Raw genomic sequence first — 20,440 nt, 5'->3', positions numbered from 1 at the left:
ATAAGGAATTTAGGAGAAATATGATTAAATACTTTGATCATGGTGCACTTGGAGGTGATCTTAACTGGATTTTTAGGTGGGCTAACAGATCCGCTTCAGTTGGTCTGACACAGAACATGTTCATGAGTCAATCCCTGGCGGGAGAGAGGTTATGATGACATCGTCAAGCAGTTTTCAACCTCAGATTAGGTTGACGGTGACAAGAAAATGTGCACTTTGTTTATTTTCTGCGGGAACCTGAGTGCAGTCATGCAAAAAACATGAAGCTTACCAAGAAAGACGAGATTTCAAACTGTCCTTGTACCGTAAACCTGTATTTCCGGCTGAACAGACACCGACCGCCAAAACAGTTACACCAGTCGTTCCAGCTCAGCAACATATTTCCAAAGAGTCTGGCACTAGATCTAAGCAAATTACTGTATGCAAACATTGCAATAAGAAAGGACATATTATTGATTATTGTTACCAGCTCCTGCAAGGTGGTAAAAAACCCAAACACCACAAAAACCCTAAGGTATATTCAAGAACTCAACAAGACCCACCTCGGTTTTATTCAGCAGTTGCTAAGACCAAATCTGCTGCTGAACCTTCAGTTGATGTGTGGTATATATATTTCATGATTCTGCCTCACATGACTCATGAGACTGTATTGCTTTCCAATGGTGTAAAGATGCGAGGTATGATAGACCACTACAATGACAACCATGTCGCCAACAGTATAATCAGCCGGGGAAGACCAGTGCCATGTAGCACACGATGTAGGATAGGTACTCTCATGCCATCTCGATGCAACACTTCTATTGCCGCTTCCTTAATCGCTGCATTGACCAAAACAGAAGTGTTGTCTGTTCCAGCGAGAGTGAGTAACAACGCACTTTCCCTAGATATAGATGCAGGTGTATACGCAATGTTAACATCTTACCAAGAACTACAATGACGTTCACCTCACCGCAAGTTTCAAGTTACACCTATTGAAACCGATCTCTCAGGAGTTTCCCGTACCCAGCTGAACATTACGGGAGTGGTAACACTACCTCTACGCTTTTCTAAACGTGATAAATCATTTCTTACACATTTTTACATAGTCAAGACTTTAGCTTACCAGCTGACGGGTTAATCTGTCTTCCAATGCTTAAACACAATATGATAGATGTCCAGCCACTAACATGCTTCCACTTTTTGTGGCATTATCTATATTCCCACGCAAGATTCTGTTCCAATGCTTGACACCAGCATGTCCCAGACCCTACCAAATCTTTTAACCGGCATAATTTTAGCAGCAAAAATTGAATTGTCATACCTGCAGTCTTAACAGGTACTCAGCATTTTCAGAATGAGATAACCAGAACCACTGTCTGGTTGCCAGACTTTTCACCGGGACAGACGTCATCTGTTGTATGGAAACTTCCAGGGTTAAAGGTCCTTCATGTGAATCTAAATTTGAGTACAATTCAGCCACGTGGTTTAACGGATGTTCTCGTTCTCAATAGAACAGGTGCTCCCAAAATCAGTCCAGATAGGAGAGTCATGTCCAGACCCCCTACAGATTTGCTTTTTTCAGATATTTGCTTTATCTTGACTGACATCAGCCCCAATTATTACAGTGTGTGGGGTAATGTAATGATTAATTATGTTAAATAATGTAAAAAAAAAAGTTCTTGTAAAATAGAAAACCTTTACAATTTATTGAATCAAGAAATATCATGGTAAATGAGTATAATATGAAGTTAACTAACAATATCTATTAAAATAAAATATAACATGGTAGGAAAATTTTCAGAATAAATATCAATAGTTTCTTATTACTTCAAAACTTTAGTGTAACTTACACTCACGTTCTTACTATTTGTCAGAGTAATATATATTTTTTTCAGCCCTAGCGTCAAATGAAGATTTATTACCAACAACTGGGTCAACTGATTTTCCACTAAGATTTAATAGTGACTGTACTTTAGGAGTCTGTACCAGTTATGCTCATAAGGCAACAGCATAGATCAAATCTTAAAAAAAAATAATAATACAGTAATTAAATTAAATAAAATAAAATAATAATAATACAAAATGAAAATAAACTCTGCTACTTCTTGCTCTTCCCTGCCAATTCCAAACCTCGGATGTACTTTCGAGGTAAGTGGTAAGTTTCTGTAATAGAGAATAGGAAGTTACGATCATATACTGTAATTATAATTATGACATGATTTTTTCTTTTACTATTGTAGCAAACCCATTCTTGCAATAATGTAACTGGCTAAAAGCACAAGCAAACACAAATATTCCCTCATTTACTGTCAATCACCCATTCCCCTTCCCAGGTGTGTTATGTTGTGGTGTTCATAACATAGTTTTTGTTGCATCAAAAGAATCTAGTAACGTACCTATATCATACTGTACACTAATAATTTGGCGATGACCCCCATAAACCACTCAACGCCCTGTTTCCTATTGCAGGAATACCTCACTATTTATAACCCCAATTATTCACAGATGAAAAATTACAATACCCTACAGTAATATTTCAAATTGGGAGGGCTAGTAGCAGTTCTCATATTCCACCGTAAGGCCCATTTCCCACCAGAGCATTTTTTATTCCACATGTGCGGAACTGTGCGGTTTAGAAATTAATGAAGTTCAATGGGACAAAGAACACACATGAAAATTCACACATGGGAGATGCTCACCCCTCCCCTGTACCTGTACTTCCAAACCACGGTATTTTAGAATTCTTCGTATGATGAGCACAGGTGCTCCTCTACTTGAGAACGTTCAACTTACAAACTTTCAGAGATACAAACATTATCACTGAGGGGGGGTTACCTGCCAGAACAGGTGTTTAATGTGGATGAGACTGGATTATTTTGAAGAAAATTCCAGATAGAACAAACATTACCTAAGAGGAGAAGAGCGAGCCAGGTTTTAAGGCTGTATTTAAAGAGTATAGCTGTACTAAATATCCACAATCTTTTTATTTTTTACAATGTTTGGTATCTAATGGTGGGTAGTGTGAAAATACTTAATGATCATGGAGATATATATCCTTGATAAATTCCTACTTTTACAATGAACCACTTTCTTTCTTCCTGACACTCAATCACATGCTATACAGTCATCCCTTGGTTATCATGCCTAATTGGGATAACGAAAAACGAGATAACGAAAGTACAGAACCTATGGGATTTATACTAATTGGTTCCAGGCACCCAAGACCCAACCCCAACTTTCCCATCCATTGTGAGTGATGTTGAAAGCTTCAACTGTCTTTATGGTTGGTAAAACTTGTCAAATATGTGAGTGTCAAGTCTGTCAGTATGAGTGGCATGTGTGAGTGCTTGTGTTTATACAACCGCTTTCAAGTTTTGTTACCTCCATCCATTTTCATCCATCAAATGTGTTTTTGTCAATTTGTAGGTGAAAGATTTTATCCTCAATAGATGTTGGTGAAGCAAGGGGGTAACAATACACCTGGAGGCAACTGTGTCATAACTAAATTCTCAGCCTAAAGATATATATAATGTTATGGTAATTGTCAGAAACACACATAGGCATGGCTAGGTTTATTACAAAGTGATGAAAAGGGTATGCTCAATACTGTAGTCCACAAAACATGTAGCTATGCTTTCTTTATTTGAGTCCCCCGTCACAGGAGTCCGTTTTCTCTCGCTTCAGGATGCCTGAGTCCTCCGTTTTCTTTCAATCTTAAGAGTGCACCCGAGACTTCGTTATTCCTTAGTAATGACACAATTTGAAATTGCAACCCTTGAGGCAACTAGATATGTCTGATTACAGCAAATGTGTTATTGTCAATTTGTAGGTGAAAGATTTTATCCTCAATAGATGTAGGTGAAGCTACGGGGTAACATTACACCTGGAGGCAAATGCATGATAACCAAATTCTCGGCCTGAAAAATGCGCTATAACGGCAGGTGTGCAGATTTTGATGGAGGCGTGATAACGAAAATTGCGATAACCAAGGGATGACTGTAATCATAATAATAATAATATTAATAATAATGGATGCCCCTCGTGAAATGAGAATGGTCGGCTCAAGGGCCACCTAGGCATGAATTTGTTTAAGGTGTAGAAGCTGTCGCCAACAGAACAACCACACCCTGAGTTAATGAGTTGCATGACCCAGTGTCAAGGAATAGTCTGAGAAGACCGGACAACTTGCCAACTGCACTGGCTCACCATTACCCTGGAATACGATCTGCAAATCAATTAACATCCAGGTCCCCAATTACTGCTAGGTAGACAGAGGCAAATGGCATAAAGAAACTTGCCCATAGTTTCACCCTGCTACACACTCTCTCTCTCTCTATGAAGCCTCCGGATAGAACTTGCCCTCTTCCCAACATAGTGCTACACACTCTCTATGAAACCTCCCAACAACACTCAGCAATTTCCTAATTACTTCCCCCAAAAAATTTTATATCAACAATCATAGACAATAGCTTTCCTAGGTCAGAATACACCACATATTCTTCCCATTCTCTAGGTATTCTCCTCTAATTCTGGTATTCTTTAATGCAATCACCTGATCCACATATCTTTTTCCAAGTCACAATGTCCTTACCCTAATACATTCTTTGATTGTAGTAGAAATTACAGTACAGGGTGTGTCTGTACACCTTACCATGCATTTTTTTTCTATTTACTGTTTTCACTCTTTCATGTGTCTATGTGTGAGAGAGAAGAGGAGGGAAGAAGAGATATGCAAGTGTGAAGAGATGGAGGAGAGAAGAGAGATGAGAGTTGGAGGTGAGAAGAGATGGAGGAGTGAAGGGATAGAGGAGAGAAGAGATAAAGGAGAGAAGGGATAGAGGAAATAAGAGATAAAGGAGAGAAGGGATAGAGGAGAGCAAAGATGGAGGAGAAAAGTGATAGAGGAGAGAAGAGATAAAGGAGAGAAGGAATAGAGGAGAGAAGAGATAAAGGAGAGAAGGGATAGAGGAGAGAAGAGATGAAGGAGAGAAGGGATGGAGGAGAGAAGAGATAAAGGAGAGAAGGGATGGAGGAGAGAAGAGATATGCAAGCAGAGTTGGAGGTGAGACGAGATGGAGGAGTGAAGGGATAGAGGAGAGAGAAGATGGAGGAGAAAAGTGATAGAGGAGAGAAGAGATAAAGGAGAGAAGGGATAGAGGAAAGAAGAGATAAAGGAGAGAAGGGATGGAGGAGAGAAGAGATAAAGGAGAGAAGGGATAGAGGAGAGAAGGGATGGAGGAGAGAAGGGATGGAGGAGAGAAGGGATAGAGAAGAGAAGGGATAGAGGAGAGAAGAGATAAAGGAGAGAAGGGCTAGAGAAGAGAAGGGATGGAGGAGAGAAGAGATAAAGGAGAGAGGGGATGGAGGAGAGAAGGGATGGAGAAGAGAAGGGATGGAGAAGAGAAGGGATAGAGACAAGAAGAGAGATTACTTTGACTCTTTTTCCGCGGCAAAACAAACCAAAGATAGACAGTTTACTTACCTAAGAGAAGCTTTCCAACAAAAGCAACTTGATTTCCCTGGATGAGGACTTGGGTAGTTCCTTGGGGCTTATGTTCTGCTGGTCCAACACTAGTACTAGCAGCAACTCCAACCTGGATTTGGTGAGCAAATTCTGCCTCATCTATACCATATATGCTGGCATTGTACACTAATGTTACCTGTAAAATACAAATTATGTAATTTATAGTCACACCATTCCATTATAAATCCATTTTTGTGCTCTCTCTCTCTCTCTCTCTCTTCCTCTCATCTAGGAGTGCTGGGTATCAAACCTGGGCCACCACAAATGGCAGGTGGCAGCTTATCCACTGAACCATATAATATAGTTCCTGATATATTTTCAACACTGTTGTGCTGGAAACTTGATTAAAAAGCTGTCTAGAACCCAAATGTGGGCTGCAGTGCCAAATTTAGACCTGTGGAGGCCCATGGGCAGCCTCTTTGTGGAGGCCCCCCTCATTATAACTGCCCAAGAGGGCTGGGTGGCGAGCGAAGCGAGCCTAAACGTCTGGGAGTTCCGGGGAGCGCTGTAAGCCACCCGGGAAAACTTTGAAATTTGAACACTTCTTTGGAGAATTTTGAAGCCATTTGCAATTACATTAAAAATATACAGTTCATAGGAAATCCAGGTATTCATGAATTTCATGGAGTAGCTAGCCTAATTTCTATCACGCTTCTTGCTGAACATAGTTTTACGTTATGGAATAAATAAACATGAATTTTAAAGAATGAAAATAAAAATAATCCAAATGAATAAACAAAAAAATAAAATATTGTAATATGTGGAGGCCCCCAGATTGTGGAGGCCCCTGGGCAGCTGCCCACTTTGCCCACTCCTGAATCCGGCCCTGGTGGGCGGGCTGCCCCAACCCTATGGCTCACAGTGAGTGGGCAGGGAACCTAAGCTACATGAAAGTAGTTAAGGTGGGGGAATTTTTTTAGCCCATCATGGTTCAGTAGTGGCCTGGGTTCGATACCCTGCAGTTAAAGGTGATTATTGTTTAAATTGATTGACCTGTGTATAGCATTTTTTATGAGAGTTATATATACAGTAGGGTCGGGATATATCGCGACTTTATATAATGATTTTTTTTATATGGGTGAGGGAAAGAAACTACAGGTTTACCCTCTCTTTTATGTCATTCTTTCCACCACGAATTCTCAATTAACAGCAGTGTAATAAAAAGTATTGTCTGGCAAAGCTCCCAATTAACGGCATGTTTAATAACCATTTAATTGTCTGGTTGACCATTTAGCAGCATGCATGCCTGCTGTTCCAGGCCCAGAGTTTGTTTACCCCTAATTCACATTATGTCTTTAGCAACAATTAATATCCCTGACTCTAATTCTCCTAAAAGGAATATTGTACAGTAGGTTTGGGATATATCGCGACTTTTTATATATAAAAAATTATATGGCGACAACCAAAATTTTCGAAATTTTTTCCAATTTATAGCAATAAATTTATTTATTTCGCGAGGGAAATCGGGCAGGAAATATTTCAAATGTACCGCCACAGCAAAAAAATACGTTATTTGCTCACCAGAGGCGCCACCGTGGCTGCTCACCCACGCATTCATGCTCGCCCGCTCAGTCCTTCTGAGTGAGTGACGAGTAAGCAGCCGACTCTGCTGCAGATTATGACTTCTAAGGTGAGTGTAAATGGGTAACTAGTGACGTGAAAAGTGAAGTGAAGAGAATGGAAAGCTTAATGGAATAGATTTAATACTTTAACTAATATTTTTGGTTTGTTCGTTTATGTAGATGTGGAACTGTCAAGTGGGGTTGGCAGTGTGGCGTCTGCTGCCGAGTCTGGTGTACCCAGGATGGTGCGTCAGCTGCCGAGTCTGGTGTACCCAGGATGGTGCGTCAGCTGCCGAGTCTGGTGTACCCAGGATGGTGCGTCAGCTGCCGAGTCTGGTGTACCCAGGATGGTGCGTCAGCTGCCGAGTCTGGTGTACCCAGGATGGTGCGTCAGCTGCCGAGTCTGGTGTACCCAGGATGGTGCGTCAGCTGCCGAGTCTGGTGTACCCAGGATGGTGCGTCAGCTGCCGAGTCTGGTGTTCCTTGATATTGAAACAGTCTGTTGTTCCCGAGTCTAGTGTTCATTGGTGCTTTAGTTAGTAAGAAAATAAACTCGTTAAGTCAAGATTAGTCACTTTTTTGGCCTCCAGAACCTAACCCTATTTTCCCCATAGATTACATGTAATTTTATATTGCGATTTAGTATATAGCGAACATCGTTGGACCCTATCTCGCGATATATCCCGACCCTACTGTATTAGTAAAGTTTAGCTCATGAAAAAATTGGATCAGAGGTTCTGATCACAAGCTGTGTGAGATGTATGCTCTTGGTTCATCTACGCCATACGGTGAGCAATTTGAAAAAGCAGAAAGAAAAACATCTTTATATTAATGCATAAAATTGTCTCTTCCCATTTTCATTCATTCCTAGCACTCCATATTTACCCACTTGGAGGAAAAGTTTAAGTTAATATCTTAACATATAAACTTAATGAAACATGCACACAAACCTTCTTGTTGCCACTTCTCTTGGCTACTGCCAAGTCTATGGGTTCTAGTTTGCCTTTTCTGATAACTGGGACAGAACCATGTCTGGTAATTCTCACTGCTGGTGCCATTTTTCCCAACACGCGAGAAAAGATTTCATCCCACCGCAAGGTTTCCTTGTAGCCTTCTTTCCTGTTGACTACTGCTTCATGCAGAAGAGGGTCAAGGTTAACTGTCCTGCAACAGAATCACTACATAAGTCACTACCGTATTTTTCGGCTTGGAAGACGCACCCTGATTTTGGAAAAGTAATTCTAGGAAAAGACTTTTGATATTTACTAACCAACACCAGTGAAACCTTGCTTGATAAACAGCCCTTTTGGCACAAGTACACACACCTTTTTGAATATCATCACTTAGAACTGCTTATCAGTTGTCATTTTCATCAATATAAAAAAAAAATCTTTATAAGAAATGGAAATCTTTAATACAGCACTCATCTTATACACCTGGTCACCTCCGCATCTAGCGGGCTGTAGTGTTTACATTCTTTCTCTTTGTTTTTGTCGGTATGACAATGACGGGAAATATTTTCCAACAGTAGAAGGTAAGCAAATGTAAACATGTATATCAACGATTAAATAAAAAAAAAATTTTATATAAAAAAATAAATATATAAAACTAAAAAAACAACTCGGTAAAAATCAGTTGAATTAAAATTTTTGGTAAGCAAACAATAAAAATCACAAAAAACTGTAAATCTCTAAATATCGTGTCCAGTAAAACAGTCAAAAGCATTTTATTCATCTCAAATCCTGGTTTATTAGGATGTTGCTTTATTACAGGTAGTAATTCGCTCAAAAAAGTACTGATAAGGTAAATAAGGCAAAATTTAGCCAAACATCGAAAGTACCAGACTCAAATCAATTTTCTCCATAGGAAGTTGCACTGTATTTCAATTTGGACGATTTGAATTTTGCGAAGTTTTTACAGACTACAGTAGGTTCTCAAATTTCGTGAGTTTTTAATTCGACGTTTTATATTTGGACACACAAAAAAAACAAAAATACGCCATACAATTTCAAATTTCGACTGCGGAAACTCAAATTTCGATAGGTTTGAGCGGCCCGCCAACGTTCAGAAGTGCATAATCGTGTAAGCGTAATTTCTCTTATGTACAAAGATTCATTATTGTTTATTATTTAATTTATTTTTGATTGAATTAATGTTTGTGTGTGTAAAATGAACAATACAATTCATTAATAATACGTAGAATATTAAAACACACGAGGAGACGAGACGGCATTGTTTTCGTAAATGTTTACAAAACCAGTGACTGATTGGTTCTACATATAAAACTGAAGAAAATAAGACCTTGGTTGTAGCTGTAGTAAAATTAAAGTAAAAAAATTAATATGGTTGTTTTAAGTAATGTTATTTAATGTTAATGAATGGAACAATGGAAGTAGCTAACCATTAATGGTAAAGAAAAAAGTGAGATCGCGTATGTAAGTGAGCACATGTGAAAACATATCGTCATTACTCTACAGAAGAATATGAAAGCAACACTTATTTACTGCTCATATATATTGAAGGGTTAAATGTTGTACTCTCTCCACCCTGGAAATGCCATTCATCAATGACCTCCACCACCATGCACTAGCAGGGTTTGGCAGTGGACTACTGCACCATACTCGTCATCACCACCTACTGCCACCTGCAGTCCTCGCGCAGTCCGCCACTACAACAAAATTCAGCCCATAAAAGCCCACACTTATAGATAAAAGAATAGCACCATCCCATCTATCATTAAAATAATAAACAGCGCCTGATTTATGTACTGTACAGCCCTGTAAATGTATTGAACGTATATCATTATGTCTAAACCACATGTAACTTTGTATATTTTCAGCCATCGGCTGCAACTCTATTAATAAACAAGAAAATAAGACCCCTGGTTGTTGTTATAGTAAAATTAATGTAACAAAATATGTATGTTTTAATTAATGTTATTTAATGTATAGTAAAAGTAACCACTGATGTTAAAGAAAAAAGGGAGTGATAGTGGAACAGCAATGTGTACTTGCACCTTCAAGTAAACCGCGTCATTTATCTTATTAAGAATATGCACAAAAGATTCATTATTGTTTATTACTGAATATGCATTTGATTGAATTAAGGTTTATATATGTGAAATGAACATTGCAATTCATTAATAATATGTAGAATATTAAAACACACAAGAGGAGACGAAACGGCATCGTTTTCGTTCATGTTTAGAACACCAGTGACGAATGATGATGGTTCTACTTCTACATAAGAAACTGAAGAAATAAGACCCGGGTTGTTGCAGTAGTAAAATTAATGTAAAAAAATAAATATGTATGTATTAAATAATGTTATTTAATGTTAATAAATGGAACACTAGAAGTAGTTAACCATTAATGGTAAAGAAAAATCAAAATAGATTGGGAACGCCATCATATGTAAGTGCGTACAGTATATGGTATGTGAAAACATCATCATTTCTCTACATAATATAAAAGCAATACTTATTACTGTCCATATATAGTATGTTTTAAATAATACTTACTTATGTAAAACAAAAATTCTCCTCACAAATGGTGGTAAAGTGTAAAACATAAGGAGAGCCAATAAATATTGTGCAAGAGTTTACTCAGATGACTTCGTCAGTCAGGTTCAACTCTGGCTGAAGCTGAAGCTTTCCATAAAGATATCATAGCTGTTGCTGAAACTGTTACTGAAGCTGAAGTTGGTGGTTTAGGCCTTTGAATAATAAAGCTGTAGAAAGAACCTTTCACAGCCGCTTTTTTCTCATTATACATCTTTATATAGAGGTCATATGCGTTTTTCACGTCCCTGTTAATTTTAATGCTTTGTTCTGTTAATGGATCCACTTGAGAAATATATTCATTGCTTGCTCCATATAATATCCACAGACCTCTCACCTTTTTCATATCGTTTTAACACATCTAGTTTCTCCCCTAAGCTTATACACTTTTTCTTTTAGCTTTTGAACCAGCACTATCATCACTTGCTCTCTTGCTCATGTTGAATAGGGATGCCAGAAATGCCATAAGAAACCTGAGAATGTTTTTCTCATTTTCCTGTTCAGATGCGTGAAAACAAAGGGCCCGCCAGCTGTGATTGTTTATGCTATTGATGCTGGCGTCACCACTAACAAGCCCAGCAGCCTCCGTGTGTAAAGCGTGTTTTTTATTTTTTATTTGTATAATACCTATCGGGCTTTAGTTATTATTTATAAGAAAAGTAATTTTACTTTTTTTTTCAATATTTTTGCAGTAAATACAAAGAAAATAATGGTGTAAACTGAATTGGGTCCTAAATTAGCCAGAGTCTTAAATATGAATTGCCATTAGTAGGACCGTCGTTATGGGAGGCTTTCCTGTATCTAATTACCGTCGTCTAAAACGAACAAAAACCTGAAAAATTATAAATAAGGAAATGGTTGACACATTACAATCATAAAATAAGGGTCCTCATCTATTACTCTTTCAAGCATGTAAACCTAAGATAATATTATGAAAATTTTTTCACCCTTCCTCCTTTCATGAATTTTTCCTGCTTTCTTCAATCCCTTCCCACTCTGATGAGCAACTTGCATCGCATACCACTCTCCCCCCCCCCCCCCCCCCCCAACAAGACCATTCTCTTCATCCCACTTGACTTACCGTGGAGAAAGGACCCGGCCAAGCGCAGAGGTTAGGTGGTGAAGTGGGATGATTACTTTTGACTGCGACTGTACATGGTATCTAACTACATTGTCATCTTGCATGTTTGTCTCACTGATCCATCTTATTTAATTTTTTCATTGATTTGTCTGAGGTTCAGTATTTATGGTACATCAATGTAAAATGTAAAATATTTAACCGAATTAAATTTTTTGGAAAAGCTCTATCAAGGAGTCAATATTTACCCGGTACTCCTCAATAGTGTAAAACAATGGTATTGACCACTGACATAAATTCAGCTTGACAAGTGTCATTCTCAACAAACTGAAGACAAAATGTAAATGAAGACGCATAACGTGTGTAACTGGTAGACGTGTTTTAATATCAATTTCTAAATACAGTACAGTGGTCCCTCAGTTAACGAACACAATTCGTTCCATAGAGTCGTTCGTTAACCAAATCCATTGTTTCAATGGGATATTGGGTAATTGGTTCCAGCTCACAGAAAAGTAGATACAAAGTAAAAAAAAAAAAATGCAGTACGGGTAAAGTACACTTACTTTGAGGTGTGTATGTAGAAGGTTCCTGGTTGATGATGATGATGGGAATTAGAAGTGGGGGTGGAGGAGAAGGGAGAAGAGAAGGAAGTGGGGATGTAGGAGAAATCATCTTTCAGGGGACCCATGCTTGATGCAGTAATTTCACCAATAAAATTTTAAGTTCACTAGGTGTAATTCAAGATTATTTTATTTTTAAATCAACACTGCACTGTGCTATATATTATCAATATGTTTACTAAAGTTCAGAATGACCAATAATTTCAATGAAAAATGCAAAAATATTCAAGACACCAACAAAATAGATGTTCACTCTACTGTCAACAAAGCCCAACTGACGCCTGGTGGCTGAGTCAAGCAGCTGATGGCGCATAAAAAACTACTACCCTGTACTGCATATATTATCAATATGTGAACTAAATTTTAAAATGACTAATAATTTTAATATAAAAAATGCAAAATATAAAGGGCACAACTTTCTTGATATTTACTCCACTGGAAATGAATGTATACATAGAATAGATTACTGAATTGGCAGACTAGCCCATAAGCTGATCAGCTGATGCTCACAACAAAGCATGTTGTTCGTAAGGATTTCGTTAATCGAAGTTTTGTTCGTTAACCGAATTGAAGATCCTTATGGGAGCTAATTCGTCAACCGAAATTTTGTTAATCGAACAGTTCATTAAATGAGGGATCACTGTACCATGAAAAGTACAAAAAGAAAAACTTACTTTTGGCCTTCTTTCTGAAGACCCTTGCTTCTTATGTATTCTGTAACTATGCTTCTTACTTCTGCCGTTGATAACACATCGCCTTTACTGTATCAAAGAATTAAAGGCAAATATATAAACAGTTACAATGCAAAAAAATCAACCATTCAAATCTGTCATAAAACAAGGACAAATGCCAAATTTTGAAAGAGTTAATCCATACATATTTAAATTACTGGCCCTGGAAGTTCATCTGTACTTTATGGACAAGTCAGAACAATAATAATTAATATAAACATCATGTCTATGGGTTGCAGACAACATTTATTCTCAACACCAATGACTAGTACTGAGTGAATAATTTATAATAACCTTCCATCACAACATTGCCCTTAAAATGGGACATTTCAAGGTTACCACCTAAGACTGAGACCCTGATCAAGTACTGTACCGATCTCCCAGTATCATGATCAGCACACCCTTTTTCAGTGCATTTTTATACCATTTAGAAAAGCCTAGGTTAAACAATTATTTAATTTCCTTTCAGCCTGTTTTCTATGGGAGGTATACAGATGGCATTCCCTTTTTTCAGACTGTTCACAATTTAAAAGGTAAGGTTATTCTAACTCTAAACATTCAAACATGAAACTCTCTTATCAGATTACTGTGTATCAACTCGACTATAAAATATATACGGTAATACCCCATTTAGCACTCGGCATACATTCCTGGATAAAAGAGTGCTCTGCAAAACAGCATTCTAAGGGGTCATTACTGTATACCATTACATTGCATATGAGGAGCTCCAGACCATAACCTGCTAAGAGCCATATGTCGCTGAAACATGTTATGTATTGTACTGTATTCCCCAACCTCTCCTCTGTCACCTGGGTAAGTCAGAGAGCCAATTGGTAAGCCGTACATGTGGGTGAGAGTCCTCTGAAAAGACTTGTGCCAGTCACACATTCCTACCTGAGCATTTTCCTCCATTTTCAATTTAGGCACTTCACAGATTATGGTTTGCAGCTCCTTATATATGGAGAGGCATTCCTGATGATGTTATTTTTCACCTATGAGATATACAGTGAACTTTACTAAAGAATGAATAACCAATAAATAATAGAGCATCATGGATAAAAGTCATTAGATGAACGAGTGCCTGGACTAGTAAAGTATTTATTTGTTTATTTATGTCCTTTAGATTGAGTTTTTGTTTTTTGCTTATAAAATGTCATAGAAGTGACCAGGAAGAATATAATTTACATTGCTGGAATTCTTATAAGATAGTGATTAATTTGAATGTAAACATGCTATAGTTTGCACTAGACAAAAATTTTAGTAAATTATTTTGTACATTATTTTGATTACATGTACAGTACAGCTTTGCCCTTATGACAGTGTGTGCATATAAATGAGTTTCAATAAATGAATAAAGTTACATATATCGAGCCAAAAATATTAGTTGTAAAACTATATGTACACAGAGCTTAGATGGCTAAATTTTAGAATGACCAAAAATTTTAACATAAAAAATGCAAAAGTATTCAAGAACACAACCTTCTTGATATTTACTCCACTGGAAACGAATGTAAACATAGAACAGATTATTGTACAGTATTGGCGGACTAGCCGATCAGCTGATGCTCACAACAAAACGTGTTTGTCGTAAGGATTTCGTTAACCAAAGTTTTGTTCATTAACCGAATTGAAGATCCTTATGGGAGCTAATTCGTTAACCGAAATTTCGTTAATCGAACCATCCGTTAACGGAAAAGGGAAACAATGGAGCACCTTAGCTTTCGTCTTTATTCAAGACATCTTCAGAGGCAACTGAATTTACAAGGACTGAGAGAGGCTTATATACCAAGGGTGACCTTACAAAACATCAGGTCAGGTTAATAACATGGGATCCACTAATCCACACACCACCTCCACCGCACATGAAAGAAGAGCTTATAAAAATAGGCGACGTAACAAGTCATGTCAAGTCAGGTAAAAAATATGAGACCCACTATTCATCTATCCTACATACCTCAAATGCTTTCAAAGCATTTTTAACCTTGGGCCACTGACAAATAAATTTATGTAAAATATTATCAGTTTTGTACTGACCATCACTAAGGTTTATAGAATTCATATTATTTGTGATTTGTAAATCAATTACTTAGCAAAAGTGCTTAAAGTCCAAAAAAGGAGGTTAAAGGTTAAATTAAATGCTTTGTTTGACGAGAGTTACTGGACTAAGCCGAGTGATCCAAATTTGTTCATAAACTTATCATCTTATGAACTACAGACAAATGCAAAACTTGTGCTTGGTTTTGGTAGGATGTTTTCTATTGCTCAGCGCACTGTTAATCCACTTACTATTGCTAAAGGTATAATCAAACTGGAAAAGAATAAGTCGATAGATGTTACAAATGAAGATATTTCCATAGCTAAAGGTTGTATACAAAGTGCTTTAAGTAAGAATATGGTTTCAAACATTCCAAAAAGATTTGAAACAGCCTTGAAAAACTTGAAAAGTAATGAGAATATCCATATTACTAAGGCTGATAAGTCCAATGCTATTGTAATTTTGGATAAAAGTGACTATATTGATAACATGAATTCCTTACTAACTGATAAAATCACTTATTGTGTGCTTAGAAAAGATCCCCTGGAAAATATTAGTAAGTTATCTAATTCTAAAACGAAGGTGTTATTGAAAAAGAACCCACCCAGATCTCATCAAACAGTTCTCTCAAATAAATCCCACTTTACCTTTTATGTATGGATTGATCAAAACACATGAGCCTAATTATCCATTACGTCCTATCGTGAGTTCTGTGGGTTCTGTTACTAACAAATTATGCAAGTGGATGGTTAGAATGCTCTCCCCTCTTACAGGCCAGATATCTAATTCGCATATACTGTACTGTAGTAGTACGTAACAGTAGTGATTTAATTGATAAACTCAAGAAACACAATGAACCATGTGAATTAATAAGTTTTATGTTAATTCACTTTTCACTAGAGTACCAGTGAATGACCTACTTTCATTCCTTAAAGATAAATTGCATCTGTTAGACTTGACTATTGAACATGATATATTTCTCAAATTGATAGAGTTATGTGTTACTGACAATGTTTTTAGAGCAAATGGAAAGTTTTACAAACAAATATTTGGCATGAGCATGGGTAATTGTCTTTCTGCTCCTTTAGCCTGTAATTATATGGACTTTTTTAAAATTAAATATTATTTTATTTAAACATGGCCTCCATCCACCCCCAATAGCCACACCTTCGCCGCCATTTCATTACCTTAAAATTAAATATCCTAATACTGTAAATAAGTAGATTACTACCCAACATATGTGATTTTATTCCTCCATGGTATAGATAATGTAAATGATTTTCTTTGTCTTTGGCCTAGAAACAGGGACCCACTGAAATTTTTAGACAAACTTCATGATCTTGTCCCTAGTATTACCTTAAAAATTGAAAGAGAAATAAATGGATCACTTCCATTTCTTGATATACTTATCATGAAAATAGTCACAACAATAAATTTAAGGTGTACAGAAAGCCTACACAGGCAGAAAGTTTCATAAATTTTTTATCGAGTCACCTTGAGTCTACCAAAATGTCAGTTTTTTCTGCTATGTTTTTGAGATGTTTGCATATTTGTGACCTGAATTTATTGAAGAAGAACTGAAACACATTCAGTTCATTGCACAAAATCTTGGGTACCCTTCATTGTTTGTTGATCGTTGACTTAAAAGGGCAAAAAAATCCTTTTATTGTATTCAAATTAGACAAGTTCCTACATTTAAGAATATTTTGACTTTACCTTATCGCAATGAATTTATCCCATTTGTTCAATCCCTTAAATTATTTTACATTAATGTTGTTTTTAAGCATGACTCAATTATTACTAAGATGTTAATTAAGAACAGCCCAACCTTGATTGTAAATGGAAGTGTTTACTGCATTCCATGTAGCAATTACAATGGAAATTATGTAGGTCAGACTGGGAAGGCATTGCAACTTACAATAAAACAGCACAAGTATAATAATAGAACAGCATCTGAAAGCAGTGCACTTTTCGTTCATATGAGGAACAATAATCATCCCATGGATTGGGAAACAGCATAGAAGTGTTTAAATCAACATGTGTCACAGAAAGACTTCTGGTTGAAGCAACTTTGATTAGAGAAATGAATTCTATAAACCTTAGTGATGGTCAGTACAAAACTGATGTTACATATATTTATTTGTCAGCGGCCCAAGGTTAAAAATGCTTTGCAAGCATTTAAGGTAGATGTAGGATAGATGATTAGTGGGTCTCATATTTATTACCTGACTTGACATGACTTGTTACATTGCCCATTTTTATAAGTTCTTCTATCGTGTACGGTGGAGGTGGTGTGTGGATTAATGGATCCCATGTTAGTGACCTGACGTTTTGTAAGGCCACCCTTTGTTTATAAGCCTATCTCAGTCCCTGTAAATTCAATTGCCTTTGAAGATGTCTTGAATAAAGACGAAAGCTACGGTGTTACATTGTTTCCCTTTTCCTGTGTGGTTACGCACACACACGCACAGTGATATCTCCGTTAGCCGGAACAATTGGTGCAGGGCACTTCCGGGAATGAGAGATTTCCAAGTAACGAGACAACTCTCTCAAAGCCGGAAAAAATCTCTCATCCCCGGAATTTTCCGGACTACGGAAAAATGTTCTCATAAGTTCCAGAAATTGCCCATTACATCACCTCTCGAACCCTGAGAAATATCCCCCATACCCGTAATTTTCCAGGTATCAGGAAAATTTTCTTATAGTTTTCTGGAAAATGTGACCCTCGGAAAATCGTTCCCAAGGCCGGAATTTTCTGGAAAATTCCGGCTTTAGGAATGATTTTCTGAGAAAATTTCTATTCCAGCCATCAGAGAGTTCCGGGTTTGAGGGATTCCGGTTAACAGAGATATTACTTGTGTTATTTCATAAGACAAGTAATGAACACAGTACAGTACTCATTTCTTCCACTAGTTATTATATACCCTGTACATACCTTAGGCCATTAGCTTTAAAAAATTGCACCGTTTCTCCTGACACTTGGTTAACTTCTTCTATAAGAGGAGGTATGAATGTTCTGGAATTATCTTTCTTGTTGACCTCAGGCTTTATGCTTGTTTCTTCCTGGAAAATCATATCAAATGTAAGAAAATTTAGTTTCCCTGATACAGACAAGACAAAATAAGGGATTAATCCTGAAATCCCATTTTATAATCATCAGTGGATCATGTGAATCACAAACTACATCAACAAGTTTGCAAGTGACCCACATGCTTTGAGTTAGTTATTGTTATTTTTCAACTCATATTTTTGGGTAGATATATGTAATTTCTTTATTATTTATTTATATATTTTACTCTGTTACATGCACACATAATCTTCAAACATTATGTGGAAAAAAGAAAAAGAAATGATTATCAAAATGTAAAAAAAAAAAAAAAATAATGAAGCATTTCTTATCACCGCTGGAGTTGCCTGGATTGTGTGAGGTGTGAGCGGTGGTGGAGGTCTCAGCCAATCCAGTTTCCTGCACCAATAGTATTTCCAAACTAACCTGGCCCGTAAGCCACGTCCCTCTTCTATAGCTACAAATAGCTGATTGGTTCATAGTAAATGTTCATGTAGCTGTCCATTTATTCAAACTAAATATGTTCACAATTAGGACAAGGTCACCAGCTTTCCTGCAATGGCAAATTGGAGCACTCTCAAGATACTACCCTGAGGAACCTCATCCTCCTGAATATGTGGTGCTGACATTTCTGTGGCAATGCGGACCCTAAAAGTGCGATGGCACAAGAACTGACCTATTATTGATGGTAAATTTCCCAACAAGCCAAAATTTTTAAGCTCTTTAAGGATGCTGGATCTCTAAGCTGTGTCGTATGCTTTCTCTAGGTCAAATAAAACGCAGATGAGATGTTGGATTCAAGCAAAGACCTCACAGATCGAGGACTCGAGATGAACAAGAACATCACTCGGAATCCACATTGATATGGTGAAAAAAAAGGGCATTCTTCTCCAGGTACGATACTAATTGAAAATTAACCATCTTTTTAAATAGCTTGCAGATAAAAGAGGTCCGAGCTATGGGACAGTAGCCTCCCACCACGAGGAAGGGATGTCTAAACATGACTGAACAAACTTAACCACATCTGAACATGAATGAACAGAACTTTTTCACATCTAAACATAACTGAACAGATCTTATTCATGTCTAAGCATGACTGAACAATCTTATTCATGTCTAAACATGACTGAACAAGACATATTCATGTCTAAACATTACTGAACAGGCCTTATTCACATTTAAACATGATTTAACAGGACTTAATCATCTCTATTTCAGTCCCCACTACCACTGTAAGGGACAGGTAACATATGACATGTTGCCATTATCATCATTTACTATACATTTTTTCTGTCTTCTATAAACTAAATTTGTAAAGAATTTGTTTCTTCTTACAGTCTGTTCTTCTTTACATTCTTCTCTCTTGCTGTATCCTATTTGCTCTTGTGCTCTTCTTCTCTCTTGCTCTTTTGTCTCCCCTATTGCTCTCTAATCTTCTCTTGCTCTCTCTTCTCTCATTCCCTATTGCTTTCTTATCTTCTCTCTTGCTCTCTTGTTCCTTATTGCTCTCTTCACTTGTAAGGTGGCGGCACACTGAGCACCTTTCTCCAAACATGTTGCCCGTTTTGCTGGCAGTTGGCCAAAACGCCCAGCAAGTAGCAGGATTTCTGCTGTTGCTAGAAATGGACAACGGTTTGGCGTGTATTTTTGCCGGCCAGATTACTGCTCACATGAGCTTCATATAATTTCAAGTAAAAATTTAAATAAATCATGAAACAATCATAATTTAAAATATAACACATAAACGGTGATACATTTCTATTTATTCGTCACTTTAAAACTTCTCTAGTATTATTAAATCATTATTCAGGATCATCTTTGACCAGCCAGCTGCCAACACCTATAAAGAAACTTCACAACACATCCACGTCTTTTCTTTAGCTTTTGCAGATGCCTCATTTACTTCAGCAATTGAAGAAATATAGCACAATCCTGCAAGACCTCAACTGCAGTAACGGGATCCATTGTCAACCTTGTCTAGACGCTTTGTTGTTATTTTCGTTGCATTGGGCAGATGTGCCAACAAAACATTCAGTGTGACGCAAAACATCTCATTGTTTTGCTGGCCGGACCGTGTTTGCCAAACATGTTTGAAGGAAAGTGCCCAGTGTGCTGCCACCTTTAATCTCTCCTCTCCTTTGCAGGATATAATCACATTTCCTTTATTCTTTATTAAATCTTTTATGTCAAGTTCATGCTGCAACTTTTAGCTGAGTAAACAGGATCGAACAGGACATGCTCACTCTATCTTTGGGACAACCATTTGTGGGGATGAGGTGTTGCCA

General features: G+C 37.2%; 1 protein-coding gene across 3 annotated transcripts in view; it reads right to left on the bottom strand.

Moving 5' to 3' along the window:
• Positions 1-1,661: 1,661 nt before the first annotated feature.
• LOC121875204 (eukaryotic translation initiation factor 2D-like) overlaps positions 1,662-20,440 on the bottom strand; it is a 39,631-nt gene continuing 20,852 nt past the window's right edge. For all 3 annotated transcript variants that reach the window (XM_042379650.1, XM_042379651.1, XM_042379652.1), the window contains exons 9-13: positions 18,024-18,151; positions 12,997-13,083; positions 8,016-8,229; positions 5,462-5,639; positions 1,662-2,142 (exon numbers count right to left, since the gene is read on the bottom strand). In XM_042379650.1, the coding sequence (XP_042235584.1) occupies positions 2,078-2,142; positions 5,462-5,639; positions 8,016-8,229; positions 12,997-13,083; positions 18,024-18,151 (672 nt within the window). In that variant the 3' untranslated portion in view covers positions 1,662-2,077. The remainder of the gene's footprint in view (positions 2,143-5,461; positions 5,640-8,015; positions 8,230-12,996; positions 13,084-18,023; positions 18,152-20,440) is intronic.

The sequence above is a fragment of the Homarus americanus genome, unplaced genomic scaffold (assembly GCF_018991925.1).
Source record: "Homarus americanus isolate GMGI-L3 unplaced genomic scaffold, GMGI_Hamer_2.0 scaffold41592, whole genome shotgun sequence".
NCBI lineage: Eukaryota > Metazoa > Arthropoda > Malacostraca > Decapoda > Nephropidae > Homarus > Homarus americanus.
Note: the sequence above shows the minus strand (reverse complement) of the source record. Positions and strands in the feature narration are given on the sequence as shown.